This window comes from Cnephaeus nilssonii, assembly GCF_951640355.1.
Source record: "Cnephaeus nilssonii genome assembly, chromosome: 7".
NCBI classification, from domain to species: domain Eukaryota; kingdom Metazoa; phylum Chordata; class Mammalia; order Chiroptera; family Vespertilionidae; genus Cnephaeus; species Cnephaeus nilssonii.
In genome coordinates, this window is record NC_137078.1 from 91,320,452 (window position 1) to 91,336,576 (window position 16,125).

At 39.0% G+C, this 16,125-nt stretch overlaps 1 protein-coding gene across 24 annotated transcripts in view; it reads left to right on the top strand.

Moving 5' to 3' along the window:
* Positions 1-16,125, top strand: part of EIF4G3 (eukaryotic translation initiation factor 4 gamma 3) — a 286,670-nt gene that overhangs the window by 236,982 nt on the left and 33,563 nt on the right. For 12 of the 24 annotated variants that reach the window (XM_079776759.1, XM_079776755.1, XM_079776738.1 and 9 more), the window contains 7 exons: positions 1,041-1,187; positions 1,611-1,847; positions 2,885-2,989; positions 4,983-5,115; positions 10,985-11,082; positions 13,175-13,268; positions 14,985-15,102. In XM_079776759.1, the coding sequence (XP_079632885.1) occupies positions 1,041-1,187; positions 1,611-1,847; positions 2,885-2,989; positions 4,983-5,115; positions 10,985-11,082; positions 13,175-13,268; positions 14,985-15,102 (932 nt within the window). The remainder of the gene's footprint in view (positions 1-1,040; positions 1,188-1,610; positions 1,848-2,884; positions 2,990-4,982; positions 5,116-10,984; positions 11,083-13,174; positions 13,269-14,984; positions 15,103-16,125) is intronic. The other 12 variants (XM_079776761.1, XM_079776739.1, XM_079776741.1 and 9 more) reach the window with 1 other exon arrangement.

Below are 16,125 nucleotides of genomic sequence, written 5' to 3' on the forward strand. Positions count from 1 at the left end.
AATGCCTACCTTCTTGTGTGATCAGAGGGTAGGCCTGACTATGAAATGACCTATAGCCGCTTCCAGTTGTATGCCTGAGTTTGGAGATAAGGACATGTTAGCGTTTCTGTGGTTGTCTAAAATGTAATGAAACACTTGGTCCATTGGTTGACTAGACTGGGCAGTTGTTAAATGTTCTCTCATGTGTACCATCAGTTCTAGCACAGATATACTATAGCTTCATAGTCTCCATTCTCAATAAGTTTCTCTAGCCATTCAGCCTTCATCAGCAGCTGTTTAAGTCCATTCAGGTTAATAACATTAACTGTTGTGAGTATAAATACAATGCATCCTGTTTTTCACTAGACCTAGGGCAAATACTGTGCATTTCAGAACTTTGGGAGCCACTTTGTGATTCCAGAAAAAATCATTTTGCCATGTTATGCAATAGCTGTTTAAAATGGTGCTCAGGGGAATTTCATCTGTAAATACAATATTTTGGTCAATTGAAATAATCAATAAACATCATATATTGATAGTTAAAGTAAGTACTAGCATTGCAGTATCTTGACATTCCCCTGAGGAAAAGATATCTCAAAAATGTTTTCCTCCTTCTGCTATTTCCTAGAATAAGGATCTCACCTACAACCTTTTTCCTTTGACCATGAAATTCATGCCATTTCTATTTGTTTCTTTAAACTAAGTACCCAATAGTAAGAAAAACAAAAGTAATAGCTCTACAGAGCTAAAAACGTCTAGATAAGTACATGGTCATATTTGTAGTAATCTTACATGGATTTCAAAGTCAGCTAAAGGCACAACCAGCCATAAAAGATAGAGTACATTTATATGAGAGAAATGTGCATCTTTTCTGCATAAAATTTAAGGCATCTTACCATTGAAACATGAAATGCCTGACACTAAATTTATACTTCTTGTAGAATGCTTAACTGTGGTCCCGTCAGCATTATTTTGCAAATAAATAAAATTGATATTTTGAGGAAATTATTGAACATATTTAAGTAATCTTGCTGCTTTTACATTTTCCCATCTGGATGCAGCTGAAAGTACCCATGGCAGACAAGCCTGGGAACACAGTGAATTTCCGGAAGCTGCTATTGAACCGTTGCCAGAAGGAGTTTGAAAAAGATAAAGCAGATGATGATGTCTTTGAGAAGAAGCAGAGAGAACTCGAGGCTGCCAGTGCTGTAAGTCTTTTCACAGAAAGAAAGTGCTTGTGCAGTTTGAGTGTTATCAAATAGAATTTTATGTCGCTTGCTACTACATCTCCTTACTGTAGGTGCCTGTGGCCTTTTTTTCATGTGCAGAAACTATATTGATGTATAGAAGAAAATTTTATTTCTTTTAATACCGCATGTTATAGTTACTCAACCTTCTAAGTCAGGGATTCAGAACCATCTTAAGAAACGTCGCTGAGTACCAGAAATCTCCTGAAATGGATGTAAACTTTTAAGTATTGTTCATTTTTCTGAGGAGTAGGACTATAGTTGCAGTCAGATTCTCAAAGGTTATCCTGACCCCAGAAAGGGTAAGGACCATGAATTTCAGTGTATTTTTAGCGTCGGTTATGCAGTACAGTTTTCATCATCATTCTATTCCTTATACAACAGCCAGAGGAGAGGACAAGGCTTCATGATGAACTGGAAGAAGCTAAGGACAAAGCCCGGCGGAGATCCATTGGTAACATCAAGTTCATTGGAGAACTCTTTAAACTCAAAATGCTGACTGAAGCCATCATGCATGACTGTGTGGTGAAGCTGCTGAAGAACCATGATGAAGAATCCCTAGAGTGCCTGTGTCGCCTGCTCACCACCATTGGCAAAGATCTGGATTTTGAGAAAGCAAAGGTAAAGTCCAAAATCAGAAACCTCCAGCAGGGAGTATGTCTATTACAAAAGAACTAAGACAGTCAAAGGAAGTGGTCCATTGTGCCCAGTTGTCGAGACTGCTTATTTTTCTCTGTTGCCCTTCTCATTGTTAGTGTTTGACCATCATGCCCTTACCTCATTTCCATTAACATCAGAAGTGAAGAGCTCCCAAATTACATAAAAGTCAATTCATGTGTTGTTCAGATTATTTGTGCCTTGTCCTTTTTCTGTATTACCATTTCACAGGTCACTTGTATACGCAAATTATGAGCAGAAATAAAGGGAAAAAAGCTACTAATGGTCAGGATAGAGGGTGATAAAGAAATGAAGAAAACCCAGTAGCTTTCTTAAGTCCATGATCTACTTAATGATACAGCTATCTAACCATAATATAAGAAATAATTAAAAATACCGTAATTCAAAACATAACATGGTGCTCTACAAATAAGGAGTTGGGAAATTAGAAATGCTTCAAAGAAATGTCAGAAATATTTCATAGGTAGGATTATGTTTTGATGTGACAGAAAACCCCAAATGTTAGTAATCTGTACAAAATTGAGGTTTATTTCTCATATGTACAAGTAAAATTCAGAAGTGAAGTCTGAGGGTGGTCTTGGATTTTTGGAGAGCTCTTTAAACTCAAAATGCTGATGATCAAAACACCAAGTTTCTCCAGCTTAATATTCTGTTTATTCCTAAGATGTAGCCCTTGTCCTTATGTTCTCAGCAGAAACAGTGGGGAAGGGGCAAAGGACATAGCCACCTCTCTCTTAAGGTTCCAGGGAGCTGCAATATGACATTTCCATTTATGTTTGGTTGGCTTATAATTAGTCGTTTGACCATGGCCAGCTGCCTGAAATTTTTAGCTTTTATTTTGGGTGTCATATGCTCAATTAAAAATTCTACCACATTACCTTTTGGCTCTACTTGTATTCCTATGCCATTTAAAAATTCTACATGGTAAAATTACATTTGAATTCCTCAGCCAAGAATACTAATGATTTTGTCTCTTGCAGCCACGTATGGACCAGTATTTTAATCAGATGGAGAAAATTGTGAAAGAAAGAAAAACCTCATCTAGGATTCGATTCATGCTTCAGGATGTGATAGACCTACGGCTGGTAAGTAGAAAATAATGAACCTACCACTCCAGTCTCTCTTAAGGAGTTGGGTTGGAGAGTACATCCTCGTATTTACACGTGTAAAAACTTAAATGCTTTTGCTCTTGGAGTCAGAAATTGAATTGACAGAGTTTCATGGAGAGCTGTGTGAAAGGACTGAAGGCACATATACCTGCCTGTTATGTGTTTCTTCTCTTTACTCTGATTATCAGACCACATTGCAGTTTTGAAATCTGCCATTCTGAATTAAAACTGTGGTCAATTAAATTTAGTCTCAGGATGCTAAATAATCAGGAAGCCTCATCTTCAAAATAAATACATTTAACTTCCCCGAGCCTTATATTTTAAGTCTCTAATATGGGGGTGTTGCCTACCTTGCAGATGTATTGTAAAGATTCAGTGAGGTGTCTGGCTCAGAGGAGATATTGTTTTCCCCTCTGTTGTTTTTCCTGTATAGCCTCCTGTTGTGCTGCTTTCCTTTTCTTCATTTCTCATACCAGAAACAGTTTTTACCACTACCACCTCTTTTGTCTCTTTATATTTTAACTCCTGCAAGGAAGATACTGCAGCTGACCATAAAGTACAGAAAGTGAATATAGCCAAAACCGGTTTGGCTCAGTGAATAGAGCGTTGGCCTGCGGACTGAAAGGTCCCGGGTTCGATTCCGGTCAAGGGCATGTACCTTGGTTGCGGGCACATCCCCAGTAGGGGGTGTGCAGGAGGCAGCTGATCGATGTTTCTGGATCTCTGTCCCTCTCCCTTCATCTCTGTAAAAAATCAATAAAATATATTAAAAAAAAAAAAAAAAGAAAGTGAATATAGGTCCTACTCCTGCCCTGCTCTGCAACCAAATCAGATAGCATTGTTTATGGTTCTTTATCTTGTTAAGCCCAGATGTGATCTCAGAATCCTTATTACTAAAGCAATTGCCAGTTTATCAGAATTTGAATGCTGATTTAAACCATCCTTTCCTCTAGCTAATATAAAAATGTAAATATGAAAAACTTCTCTACTCAATCCTTCAACCACTTGTACTTATATTAAACTAGAGGCCCGGTGCACGAAATTTGAGCACGGGCACAGTCCATAGGCCTGGCTGGCAATCAAAGCATGAGCATCTGGCATGAAAGGGTGGGTCTTAGCTGACCTCTGGGCCCTGGGCAGCACCTGGGCCCCCAACTCACACCTGCCTTGGCCTGGTGCTGCCCACTCACCTGCTCCACCATCCTGCCACAGTCCTGCTCTCGTTGGGGCCCATTGGGGCCGGCAATGCCTCCACTGCTGCCTGCTGCCAGCTCCGTGTCACTGACACCCACCATGTTCCACGCCGTCCCCTGGTGGTCAGCGCACGTCATAGCGAGCAAACTCCTGGTCTCCCGGTCGAACGACCGCCCAAGGGGACAGTTTGCATATTAGGCTTTTATTATATAGGATGTTGGGATTGCAGCTGGGAAAGAGAGAAGTATAATTATAAGGAGACAGCTTGTTTTATCCTTCACAGGATAACCAAAGGACAGAGTGGTGTGGCACTTTGTGTAGGTTACCAGACCATGATATGAAAGAAAAATGCTAGTCATCCTCGATTTAGATCCCCCATGGAGTGTGATATGAACTGGGTTACAGTTTCCCAGATTAAGGCAAGGCGAAAGAACCCTGACCTTTCTTGATTCCTCTTCTCTCTCCTCTTTGCAGATATACAAAATAATAAAAAAATACATTTGGGCTAGTCTTTCAATCTGTCTTTTTATCCATTGGCTATTGGAAGGCTCAGTATACAGTAGTTCAGGGTTGATTGCAAAGAATTTAATTCTTTAGCTCTAATCCCCAAATTGCACATAGTGCTATCTGTAATTCAGATGAAAAACTGAAGTAACATATTTTATAAGTATTTTATACTTTTCTAGCAGTGAAAAGTATAAAATAGATTTTTCAAAAATTTTTAAATTTCCTTTTTAGTTAATCTGGCTGATAACCTTATTTTCTCCTTTTATAGTGTAATTGGGTATCCCGAAGAGCAGATCAAGGGCCTAAAACTATTGAACAGATTCACAAAGAGGCTAAAATAGAAGAACAAGAAGAGCAAAGGAAGGTCCAACAGCTCATGACCAAAGAGAAGAGAAGACCAGGTGAGGGGTGGAGTCCACTGGGCATTAGGGGCCTTAGGAGTTTGAGGGACAAACATTAAGACTTATTTATTTATTTATTTATTTATTTATTTTAATTTAATAAATCTTTATTGTTCAGATTATTACAATTGTTTCTCCTTTTTTTCCCCCCATATCTCCCCTCCACCCGGTTCCCTCTCCCACTCTGCCCTTACCTCCCCACCGCTGTCCTCATCCATAGGTATATGATTTTGTCCAGTCTCTACCCGTACCCCCCACAGAGACACCCCTTTCCCCCTGAGAATTATCAATTCACTCCGATTCTATGCCCCTGATTCTATTATGTTCACCAGTTTATTTTGTTCTTCAGATTTTTAATTCACTTGACTTTTAGATTCACTTGTTGATAGGTATGTATTTGTTGTTCATAATTTTTATCTTTACTATTTCCTTCTTTTTCCTCTTTTTAAATAATACCTTTCAGCTTTTCATATAATACTGGTTTGGTGGTGATGAACTCCTTTAGCTTTTTCTTATCTGTGAAGCTCTTTATCTGCCCTTCAATTCTGAATGATAACTTTGCTGGGTAGAGTAGTCTTGGTTGTAGGTTCTTGCTATTCATCACTTTGAATATTTCTTGCCACTCCCATCTGGCCTGCATAGTTTCTGTTGAGAAATCAGCTGATAATCGTATGGGTGCTCCCTTGTAAGTAACTAACTGTTTTTCTCTTGCTGCTTGTAAGATTCTCTCTTTGTCTTTTGCCCTTGGCATTTTAATTATGATGTGTCTTGGTGTGGTCCTCTTTGGATTCCTTTTATTTGGGGTTCTGTGTGCTTCCTGGACTTGTAAGTCTATTTCTTTCACCAGGTGGGGGAAGTTTTCAGTCATTATTTCTTCAAATAGGTTTTCAGCATCTTGCTCTTTCTCTTCTTCTGGCACCCCAAAAATTCTGATGTTGGTACGCTTGAAGTTGTCCCAGAGGCTTCTTACACTATCTTCAACTTTCTGAATTCTCTTCTCTTCTTGCTTCTCTGGAGGAGTGTCCTTTGCCTCTTTGTATTCCAAATCTTTGACTTGATTCTTGCGTTCCTCTAGTCTGCTGTTGGGTTTCTGTATAATATTTTTTATTTCAGTCAGTGTATGTTTCATTTCTAGTTGGTCCTTTTTCATATCCTCAAGGGTCTCATTAAATTTATCGGCCTTTTCCATGAAATTCTTAAAAAACCTTATAATCGTGGTTTTGAACTCTATGTCCATTCGTTTGTTCTCCTCCATTTCTTTCGTTTGTGATCTGTTTCATTGCCTCCTCATTTTCGCTGCTTCCCTGAGTTGGTAGGGTAGCTTTGTGTACTAGGTGTCCTATTGGTTTAACGGCTCAGCCTCCAGTTACCTGAGGTGGATGCTCTTGGTGCACCCCTTAATGGACTGTGTGTACAGCCTTGTTGTAACTAAGTCTTGGTTGTTGTTGGTGTCACTGGGAGGAATTGACCTCCAGGACAATTGGCTGTGAGGACCCTCTGTGTCTATAAAGGAAGAATTGCTGTGCTGGAGACACGTTTATGGGGCGGGACTTGTTCCAGTAGGGCTTTGGCGCTCACTGAGTCTGCCTCTTGAATGTGTCCCTTACAAGCGTGGTTGAAATCTGATGTCGTTTCACACCCACCACTAGATGCCCTAGTTTCTGGATCTCCAGTGAGGTGTAGGTCAGCTACTGTCTGAGGCCCCCCCAGCAGGAGCTACAGCAAGAACTAGTTTTCTCCTCTTTGCTTGGGTTTTGGCAGTTTTGGAGCAGTTTGACTGGAGCTGCAGTTTATTTGGTTAAGTTGCCACAAGGCAGGCCATTTATATGCAAAAGCCGCTGTGTGGAGCCTGGGCGAGTTTATAGAATGTGCGGGGTGGGGTCTCAGGGTGGGGCGGGGTCTCAGGGCGGGGCAGGGTCTCAGGGTGTCACTAGGCTAGGGCGATGGCGATGGCTCCCGTCAGCCGTCTCTGCCTTTCCACATTTCCAAGTTCCCGCGTCCCACGCTCCAGCGCAGTAAACACTGATTGCTGAGTGCACCTCTGCAAGAAAGTCACTGTCACTTTCCGACCTGATGGCCGAGAGTCCACCTTCTCCCCGTAGGTGTCTGGGTCCCCCGTGTGTCCCCAGAAACTGGATTTCAGAGTGATTGGGAGCTTGTCTCCCTTAGGGTTGAAATAAAGCCGCGCACCCGCCGAAACCGGTTTGGCTCAGTGGATAGAGCGTCGGCCTGTGGACTGAAGGGTCCCAGGTTCGATTCCGGTCAAGGGCATGTACCTTGGTTGCGGGCACATCCCCAGTAGGGGGTGTGCAAGAGGCAGCTGGTCGATGTTTCTTTCTCATCGATGTTTCTAACTCTCTATCCCTCTCTCTTCCTCACTGTAATAAATCAATAAAATATATTTAAATAAATTTTTAAAAAAAGCCGCGCACCCCGTCGCCCGCCACCAGCCCGCTACGTGCGCCTCCGTACCTCAGCTTTTCCGCATTTGTTCTCCTTTCTTTTTCCTTCTTAGTTGTAAATCTACCATTCAGCCAGCTTTCCCGTGGTTCTGGGTGGTAGACGTTTTGTCTTTTAGTTGTATTTTTGAAATTGCTGTGTGCGGCGGCAGTTTAGTTGTTTAACTTTGCCGCCATCTTGGTTCCTCTCCAAGAATTCTATATTTAGACGTTAAATGAAATCAGACAGAATAACCCAAAGAATAGAGTGGTAATTGATAAGTGAAGTTTCATCTGGCGATAGGGTATTGAGTTAAAGCAGAGAATGCAAGAACTAAACATGATTTCTTTGACTATTTCAAAGTCAATAATCAACAAGACTTTATTGAGCATCTTCTATATACTCAGTATTGAGAGATATAAAAAGGTGTGGAAGACATAGTTCCTTCCCTCTAAAAACTTAAAGTTTACCTGGGAAGGCAAACCTAATAAAGGGAACATTGTCAAGCAAATGGAAAATATTACCAATTATGAGATTTATTCTCTATTAAGGTCATAAAAATTCAGAGAAGGGGAGAGATAGAAAACTGGAAGAAATCTTTATTTGAGGATGGTAGATATTTGGAAGAGAAGGAAGAATTTTAGTTATGAAATTAAACATATATTTTAAAGAGGAATAAAACCTGATTGGGATGAACTTAAGTGTTCAGAACGAATGAAAAAATGTCTGGAACCAGATTACGAATTTTTGAGTTGATTTGATAAACATTAAGGAGCTATTGTAAGTTTTTGAGCAAAGGAGTAATGTCATGTTGGAGGAATCTAAATAAAATAAGTCTATTGCTTTTCACATGATGAATCAGAGGGGTACACTGAACTCAGAAATCTTGCTGTTGTTGAAATCCTATGTGGGAGGAGTTGAGACTTAATAGCAATAGGAATAAAAAGGAAAATAAATGAAAGATGAAATAAAAGGGAAAATAGAAAGTCCATGGACTAAGTTGAGGAACATAGGAAGAGGAAACCATTTTTAGAAGAAAATTATCATATTACTTTGAAGCCTGCTTAATTTTAGATGACAAGAGGGCATCCAAATGGGAATCTCATTTGTCCACTGTGAGTTAAGTGAGCAGGCCAGTGATTGGGTCAGATAGTATAGTGGGAGAGAGCATAGACTCTGGAGCCAAACTGTCTAGTTTGAATTTCAGCTATCCGACATCCTAGCTGTGTGACCTAGCACAAGTCACTTAATTTGTAAAATGGATCTAATAATAGTAGTACTGAGGAATTTGTGTGAGGATGAAATGAGGTAGCATATTAACATGTTCAGCGTAGCAACTGGCACTAGTGAATACTCAATAATCACTAGCGGTTATTTATTGCAGACACAGTAGATCTCATCATGAACTTATGATAGATTGATCCTCCAGGGAAGAAAGAGTACTTTTAAGTTTCATGGGACACCACACTTACCTTCCTACCCTAGTACCTAACATAATGCCTTTTAGGTAATGACTTTTACTTATTATCAAAACAGATTGAAAGGGAAAAGATGAAAGCCTAATCCAGGAGGATATCCATAGTTGACTAAAGGAAGGAAAGAACTCTTGGAAAAGTGACAGATAAAAAACAAGTGGAGAAGAAGGAGTACCTACTAGGATATAAGTGTCATAGACACAAGGAAAAAGCAAGTCTGCTCATGATCAGTAATATCAGATAGCACAAAGAAAACCAAGAAGTATATGAGGATGAGAAATGTTTTTTAATAGATTGGTGGTCTTTTATTCATTTATTTTATTTAACAAATATTTATTGAGTGCCTTTCACTTAACAGGAGAAAGTCACTTCCCTCATGCAGTTTACATCTTACTGGGGTGGAGGGGGGGAGAGAAGACAATAAACAAATACATAAACGTAAATATTTGTCAGATAAATTTGTTCTATAGAAAAAAATTAAGCTGAGAAGAGGGAGTGAGGAATACAAGGCTTTGTGAGTAGAGGTTGCAATTTTCAATAGGGAAGTTGGGAAACCTATTAAAGTTGCTATTTTTTGAGCAAGTGAGGAAGCTAACTCATGTATATCTAGGTTGTCCCCAAAAAATATGTATATACACACTTTGAGTAATTACACTGAGTGGCCAGATTATTATGATCTCTGAACACATAATACTCTGGCCACTCAGTGTAGACTGACCACAGAGTTGGGATTTTAAAATAAGGTTTTTCCATGTATAAGAACTGCATTGTGGGTAGTTAGAAAGAAGCAGAGGACTTACTAGCCAGAGGTTGGGGGCCACTATCTCCTGGTCCCTTGACATATCAAGATTTGCAAGCTTTCCCTTATACATAAGTACACTGAGTGGCCAGATTATTATGTGTTCAGAGGTCATAATAATCTGGCCACTCAGTGTATAAAGGCAGTGTTTATTAAAATACATTTTATTTTAGAATTGAGCTATTGGCTGTTAAAGCATGTATACATTTTTTGGGACATCCTGTATATGGGGAAAGAGGGTCTTAGGCAAAGGGGAATATAGTAAGCACAAAGGCCCTGAAACAGCATCTTTAAGGAAAGGCAAGGTGGCCAATGGGGCTGGATCAAATGGCATAGGGGGCAGAAGATGGGGTCTGAGAGTCAGAGGGCCAGATTATTTAGAGCTCGTAGGCCGCTTATAAGAAACCTTTTTTCTCTGAGTGAAATGGATAGATAGCAGAAGTCTCTTGAGCAGAAAAGTGCCACAGGACCTGGTTTGTCCTTTACAAGGGTCACACTGACTGCCAGGATGAAACATAAGGACGCAGGGGAGCTATGGAAGAGATTTTTGTACTAATTGAGGAATATTTGTGGCTTAAATCAAATTGGTAGTATTGGTAGTGGTTAGAAGGGGCTAGGTGCTGAATATATTGCAATGGTTAAACTGACAAGATTTGCTAACAAATGGATGCAAAGTGTGAGAAAGAGGTGTCAAGGTTTTCTGCTGAGAAGTTGAAAGGTTGAAGAAGCAGGTTTCGAAGGATGATTGAAGCATACTGTCATTTGACACCTTAAAATGAAATAAACTTTGGAATAAATAATTTCCATCTGATTTTTCCCAAAGTGTTCTAATCATAAACTCTATCAGCACAATCATTAACTCTGTAAAAGCTAGCTTTGTTCCTCCCTTGGCTAGCTTGGCACTTAACCTCCACTCATTTGTATCACTTGATTTCACGGTCATTAATGTTTCATTGGAGATCCAATAAAAGCAGTGCTTCTGCTTGATATTTTCATATTATGTAGCAGTTATAGAGACTGTCAGCAATGCTTTAACCATTTCTTTTGTTTTTTTGCATGGTTTTGATTGGAGCTGCTGAGTTGACACTATTGCTCACTCTTTCACTGTCAAACCGACTTAAGACAGATGAGAGATTGGCTCACTCTGTTCTCCCAGCAGGTGTCCAGAGAGTGGATGAAGGCGGGTGGAACACTGTACAAGGGGCCAAGAATAGTCGAGTACTGGACCCCTCAAAATTCCTGAAAATCACTAAGGTGAGTGTTACATTTAAAACACAACAGCAGTAGCCTAGCCGATGTGGCTCAGTGGTTGAGCATCGACCCATGAACCAAGAGGTCCCAGGTTTGATTCCTGGTCAGGGCACATGCCTGGTTATGGGCTTGATCCCCAGTGGTGGGGGTGCAGGAGGTAACTGATCAACGATTCTCTCTCATCGATGTTTCCATCTCTGTATCCTTCTCCCTTCCTCTCTAAAAAGTCAGTAAAAACATATATTTAAAAATAATAATAAAACACAACAGCTTCAAAATATGATTGAGAGGCAAGGGTAGATTACTTCTTGCTCATATAAAATAGCCATAATGCAGATTTTATGATATTTTTTTTTTCTGCAAGTAAGGATTGCTCATTGTATTCTTACATACTTGTCCTAGTATCTTTTTATTTCTATGAGGGTTTACTACAGTGTATCCTTAGCTCTGGGGAAAAAATAGTTAGCTGTTTAAGTCTAATCATGAGAGGACTTAATGGTTTGCTATATTCAAGGCCTAAAAGAAATAACAGAGGACCTACTAGAAATCATTCTGTGATAAATGTTTAATATACTCAATTTAACTTCCTCTCTCTTGAGACTCCATGGGCAGTGAGAGGCAATTTTCTCCTAGCAGATGTTTTCAGCAGAAGTTGATCACTGTAAGTAGGGTGAAGAACATAGAGAAAGCAGAATTACATTTTGTAAAAGTGGAAACTTCTATAGCTCAGTGTGTTTGGCAAATTATTTGCAAGTCTAGTTTGATCCTTAGTTATAATATACTCCTTGTTCTGAAAATTGGCAGCCTGCCAGTAGAATGCTAAAGACAATCTAAGGTTAATGTGAAAACATCAAATGAAAGAAGATAACTGACAAAAAGAAAATAGACTTTGATAAAATTGGAAGAAGATGGAATATGTTTTTGCATCTTTATGGTTTTGTCAAAGCATTGCTTCAGGATAGAACATTACCTCTCTGGATCTCTCTTGATGTTAATTAGCTAGGATCCTATTCTCAAAGATTCTGGTACATTCTTCTAGTTGTTTATGTCTTAGATCAGGAATTCCATTGCTGAATACAACTTGATTCCCATCTACTTTCATTTCCAGCAAGAGAGGGTATTAACCAAGATCTTATGTTTAAAGAATTTCCCCAACATTAGCCCCAGAATCTTTGTAAATGTTATCAGTATTTGTCTGTTTTTAACTGTTGTTTCTGTGAATGGACACTCTAAAAAAGAATAGCGCTGATATTAAACCTACAACATTATTTCCTTAATATTTTGAAAAATATATCAATTGTTTTTTAACCAATTTTGTGTATATTCAGATAGTCATAATATACTCTATATGAGTATATCCTAGAAAAAAGTCAAAACCATTAAACAAATTCATTGTTAACTAGGAGGGATTTATGTGAAAGCATGTCATATAGCAAGACAGCACTGTCAGAATATAGTAATACCTTTATTAAAAAGAGCTGCATTACAGTCTTTGTGTTACATTATAGTTCTATTCACTTGCACTAAAAATGTGCAGGGAGGGTTAAACCTGAAAGATAAGAGACCTTAACTCCCTACCTAACATTTTGTTCTTGTTTCTCTAGCCCCCTTTATGAATATTCCATTCCACCTCTCTATCCTTAGCCCTAGGCTATATTAGGCTGTGCTAAAATGTGAAATTGTTTTATCTTTTGACCTGTTTTCTCACAATCATATGAAGAGATTAATGAGTTAATTTAGTGGTATTTGTATATTCCTTTTTTATTTTTTAAATCAATGGGTGTTGTTATACAAGAGGAACCATTAGAAACTGCTTACATTTAGCAAACTGGCACACCATCTTAGAGGACTTGAATACTTTCTCCAGACTGATTAGTGGTTTCAAATAGTGTTTTCTGGAAGCTGGATTCCAAGGAAGTGCTTTAGTGACCACAGGAATCCCACTTTAATGTGAACAGCTCCAATTTACGTTTCTTAAATCAACATTCCAAGCAAAATTTTGTTGCTAAAATTGGTTTTACTGCACTGAAAATTAAAAAAAAAGGGGTTCTTCTAGAATATTGCATAGAATTGACTCTTATCACTTATGTTACAGCCCACAATTGATGAGAAAATTCAGCTGGTACCTAAAGCACAGCTGGGCAGTTGGGGAAAAGGCAGCAGCGGTGGAGCAAAGGCAAGCGAGACTGGTAAGCACAGAGAGCCCCTTCTCAGGAGCCTGTGGTCCTTTAGCATTCACCTTACAGCACATTCCCACATCATTTAATGATGACTTTAGGAAAGGATCTGTAAACAAATCCTGCGCAAACTTATTGGTGACCCGGACTAACATGACTTCCTCTTCAAAAGTGTTCCTTAGGTATTTTTTTTTAAATAGGCTATTTTAAGACTTTAATCTCTTAGATTCCTTTGTTGTTATTCACAAATCTATATAAAAGCCTAAGTGACCAAACAACTGGTCAACCAGTCACTATGACACGCACTGACCACTAGGGGGCAGACGCTCAATGCAGGAGCTGCCCCCTGGAGATCAGTGTGCTCCCATGGCCAACCTCCCACGGCCCTGATCACCAGCCAAACCAAGGGGCCCCACCTGTGCATGAATTCGTGCACCAGGCCCCTAGTTCAATATAATTACAGAAATTACTGGAACTCCAGTAATTTAAAAGACAAATTCATTTTTGCTGAGAGAAAGAATGTTAATAGCCAGAGCATTTAATTTTAGCTTGTTGTAAAAATAATTAGATTGAAATTGTTTTTAAAATCTTTTACCAAAGGTCATATTTTGAAAAATTTGACCTTGGGATGTGACCTTGACAAACACATCTTAAAAGCTAAAGAAACCCTGTGGAAAAAATAAAAACTACATTGTTACCTTTCTTTCCGTATTTCCCTTTTACTAAGTAATGTTGACCTTTTTTTCTTTAAATAAAAAAAAATTATTATTCATTTAAAACTACATACATAATTTTACATAAATGAGATCATAACATTTCTATTACTTACCTTTTTTAAGTGAAATATAGTTGATCCTTCAACAATTTGGGGTTAAGGATATCTCTTATGTTACAGCCCACAATTGATGAGAAAATTCAGCTGGTCTAACCATGAAAGGAATTTTTGTCACACTTCTACATCTTCTCTCCCTTTTAATTAATTTTCTGCTCCTGATTTGCCATGGGTGAGAAACTGCTTGTCCTGCTGGTTAGAATTATCTAAAAGAAGACTAAATAGGGAAATAGAAAGATTCTCTCTTAAAATTAATAAAGTGTGTGATATTGGCTATTTAAAAATTACTTCTACTTTTTTCTCCTTGCCTCCACCCCATGCAGTCAAAAATCCGTGTATAATTTTGACTCCCCAAAACATAAGTTGTGCCTTGGTATCCATGGGGTATTGGTTCCAGGGCCCCCCTGCAGATACTAAACTCCTGGATGCTCAAGCTCCTTGTATAGAATGGTGTAGGTCAATGCATACAGTCAGCCTCAGCATCTGCAGACTCCCAGCTGTGGATCAAAAGCAGTACAGGTATTTATTTTAAAATCCATATTTAAGTGGACCTACACAGTTCAAATTTGTGTTGTTCAAGGATCAACTATATTTTGTTTTGTTTTTGCTTGCCTCCATCCTTTCTGTTTACACTCCCATCCCCAAAGGATAATTTAATTATGTTTTTAAAGAAGCAAGAACAAATTGTGGTAATGAGCAAAGATTTTTAATTTTTTTATACAAATTCTAACAGTCTGCTTCTCAGAATATGGTCTGTGGACCAGGAGATTGGCATCACCTTGTTAGACTTGTTAGAAGTGTCTAGTCTCAAGCTCCACCCCAGGGAGGCAGATGAATTAGAAGCTGCATTTCAGTCACGGGATTTGTATTTTTTTCTCAATCCTCAACACCTATAGATCCCTTACGGTCAAGTGCTTCCAGCTTAAACAGATTCTCTGCTTTACAACCTCCAGCACCCTCAGGGTCTACATCATCCACACCTTTAGAGTTTGATTCCCGGCGGACCTTAACCAGGTAAGAAGACGTCAGCTATCCATATTAGCTCAAGACTCACCTGCTTGTCACTATGTCTCTCTCTCTTTCTCTCTCTCTCTCTCACACACACACAAACACACGCACACACACAGGTGCCCACACAAATTAATCCTTATGGATGGATTTCTATCATCCCTAAGGTTGATTTCCTTTAGATTTTCCTCCTTTAATCTTCACATTCTATAATTTCCAAATAAGAACAAAATTAGGTGGTAGATTTAGGATGGGATGGAAAGAAAGGGTATGTTAATCTGGCAAATATCTAATGGTTTGCTCCTTAAGAAAGCCAGGCTGATTCAAAAGGTCCTGGGGGCTGTGTAGGTCTCTCCAAGCTAATGCCACAGGATACTCTAGGGTAATTTAGCAAGCATGGAGATGAAAAGGAGGTCTGACAGCCCCACACACACCTCTCTGTCACACTATTCTACTCATATTTGAGGTTGTCTTTTTTTTTTCTCACTATTATGTATTCTACTATCTTCTGACTTTTGTGTTTATAGGATTCATACAATCAAGAGTTCTTTTGGCTAATCTCCTGAGAATTGATGAGGACCTGTAGTGTAGTGACAGAGAACAACATTTTTTTTAATCCTCACTCGAGGATATGTTTTTATTGGTTTTTAGAGAGAGAAAAAGGGAGAGATAGAACCATTGACATGAGAGAGAAATATCCATCTGTTGCCTCCAGTACTTGCCCTGAGCAGGATCGAACCCACAACCTAGGTATGTGCCCTGATCGGAAATCAACTTTTGGTGTATGAGACGATGCTCTTACCAACTGAGCCACCTGACCAGGGTGAACACAAAATTTTTGATATAAGTAGAGCTGAAGTTTCTTTATGCTCTCAAACTTTTATTTTTTACTAATGTAATGCTTGGCCAGGTAGACTTCCTAAGCTATGTTACTATTCCCTTGACACCTGAGACAAAACATGCTTAGCATAAGTCAACTTTTTTTAAAAATATGTTTTTATTGATTTTTGAAAGAGAGGAAAGAAGGTA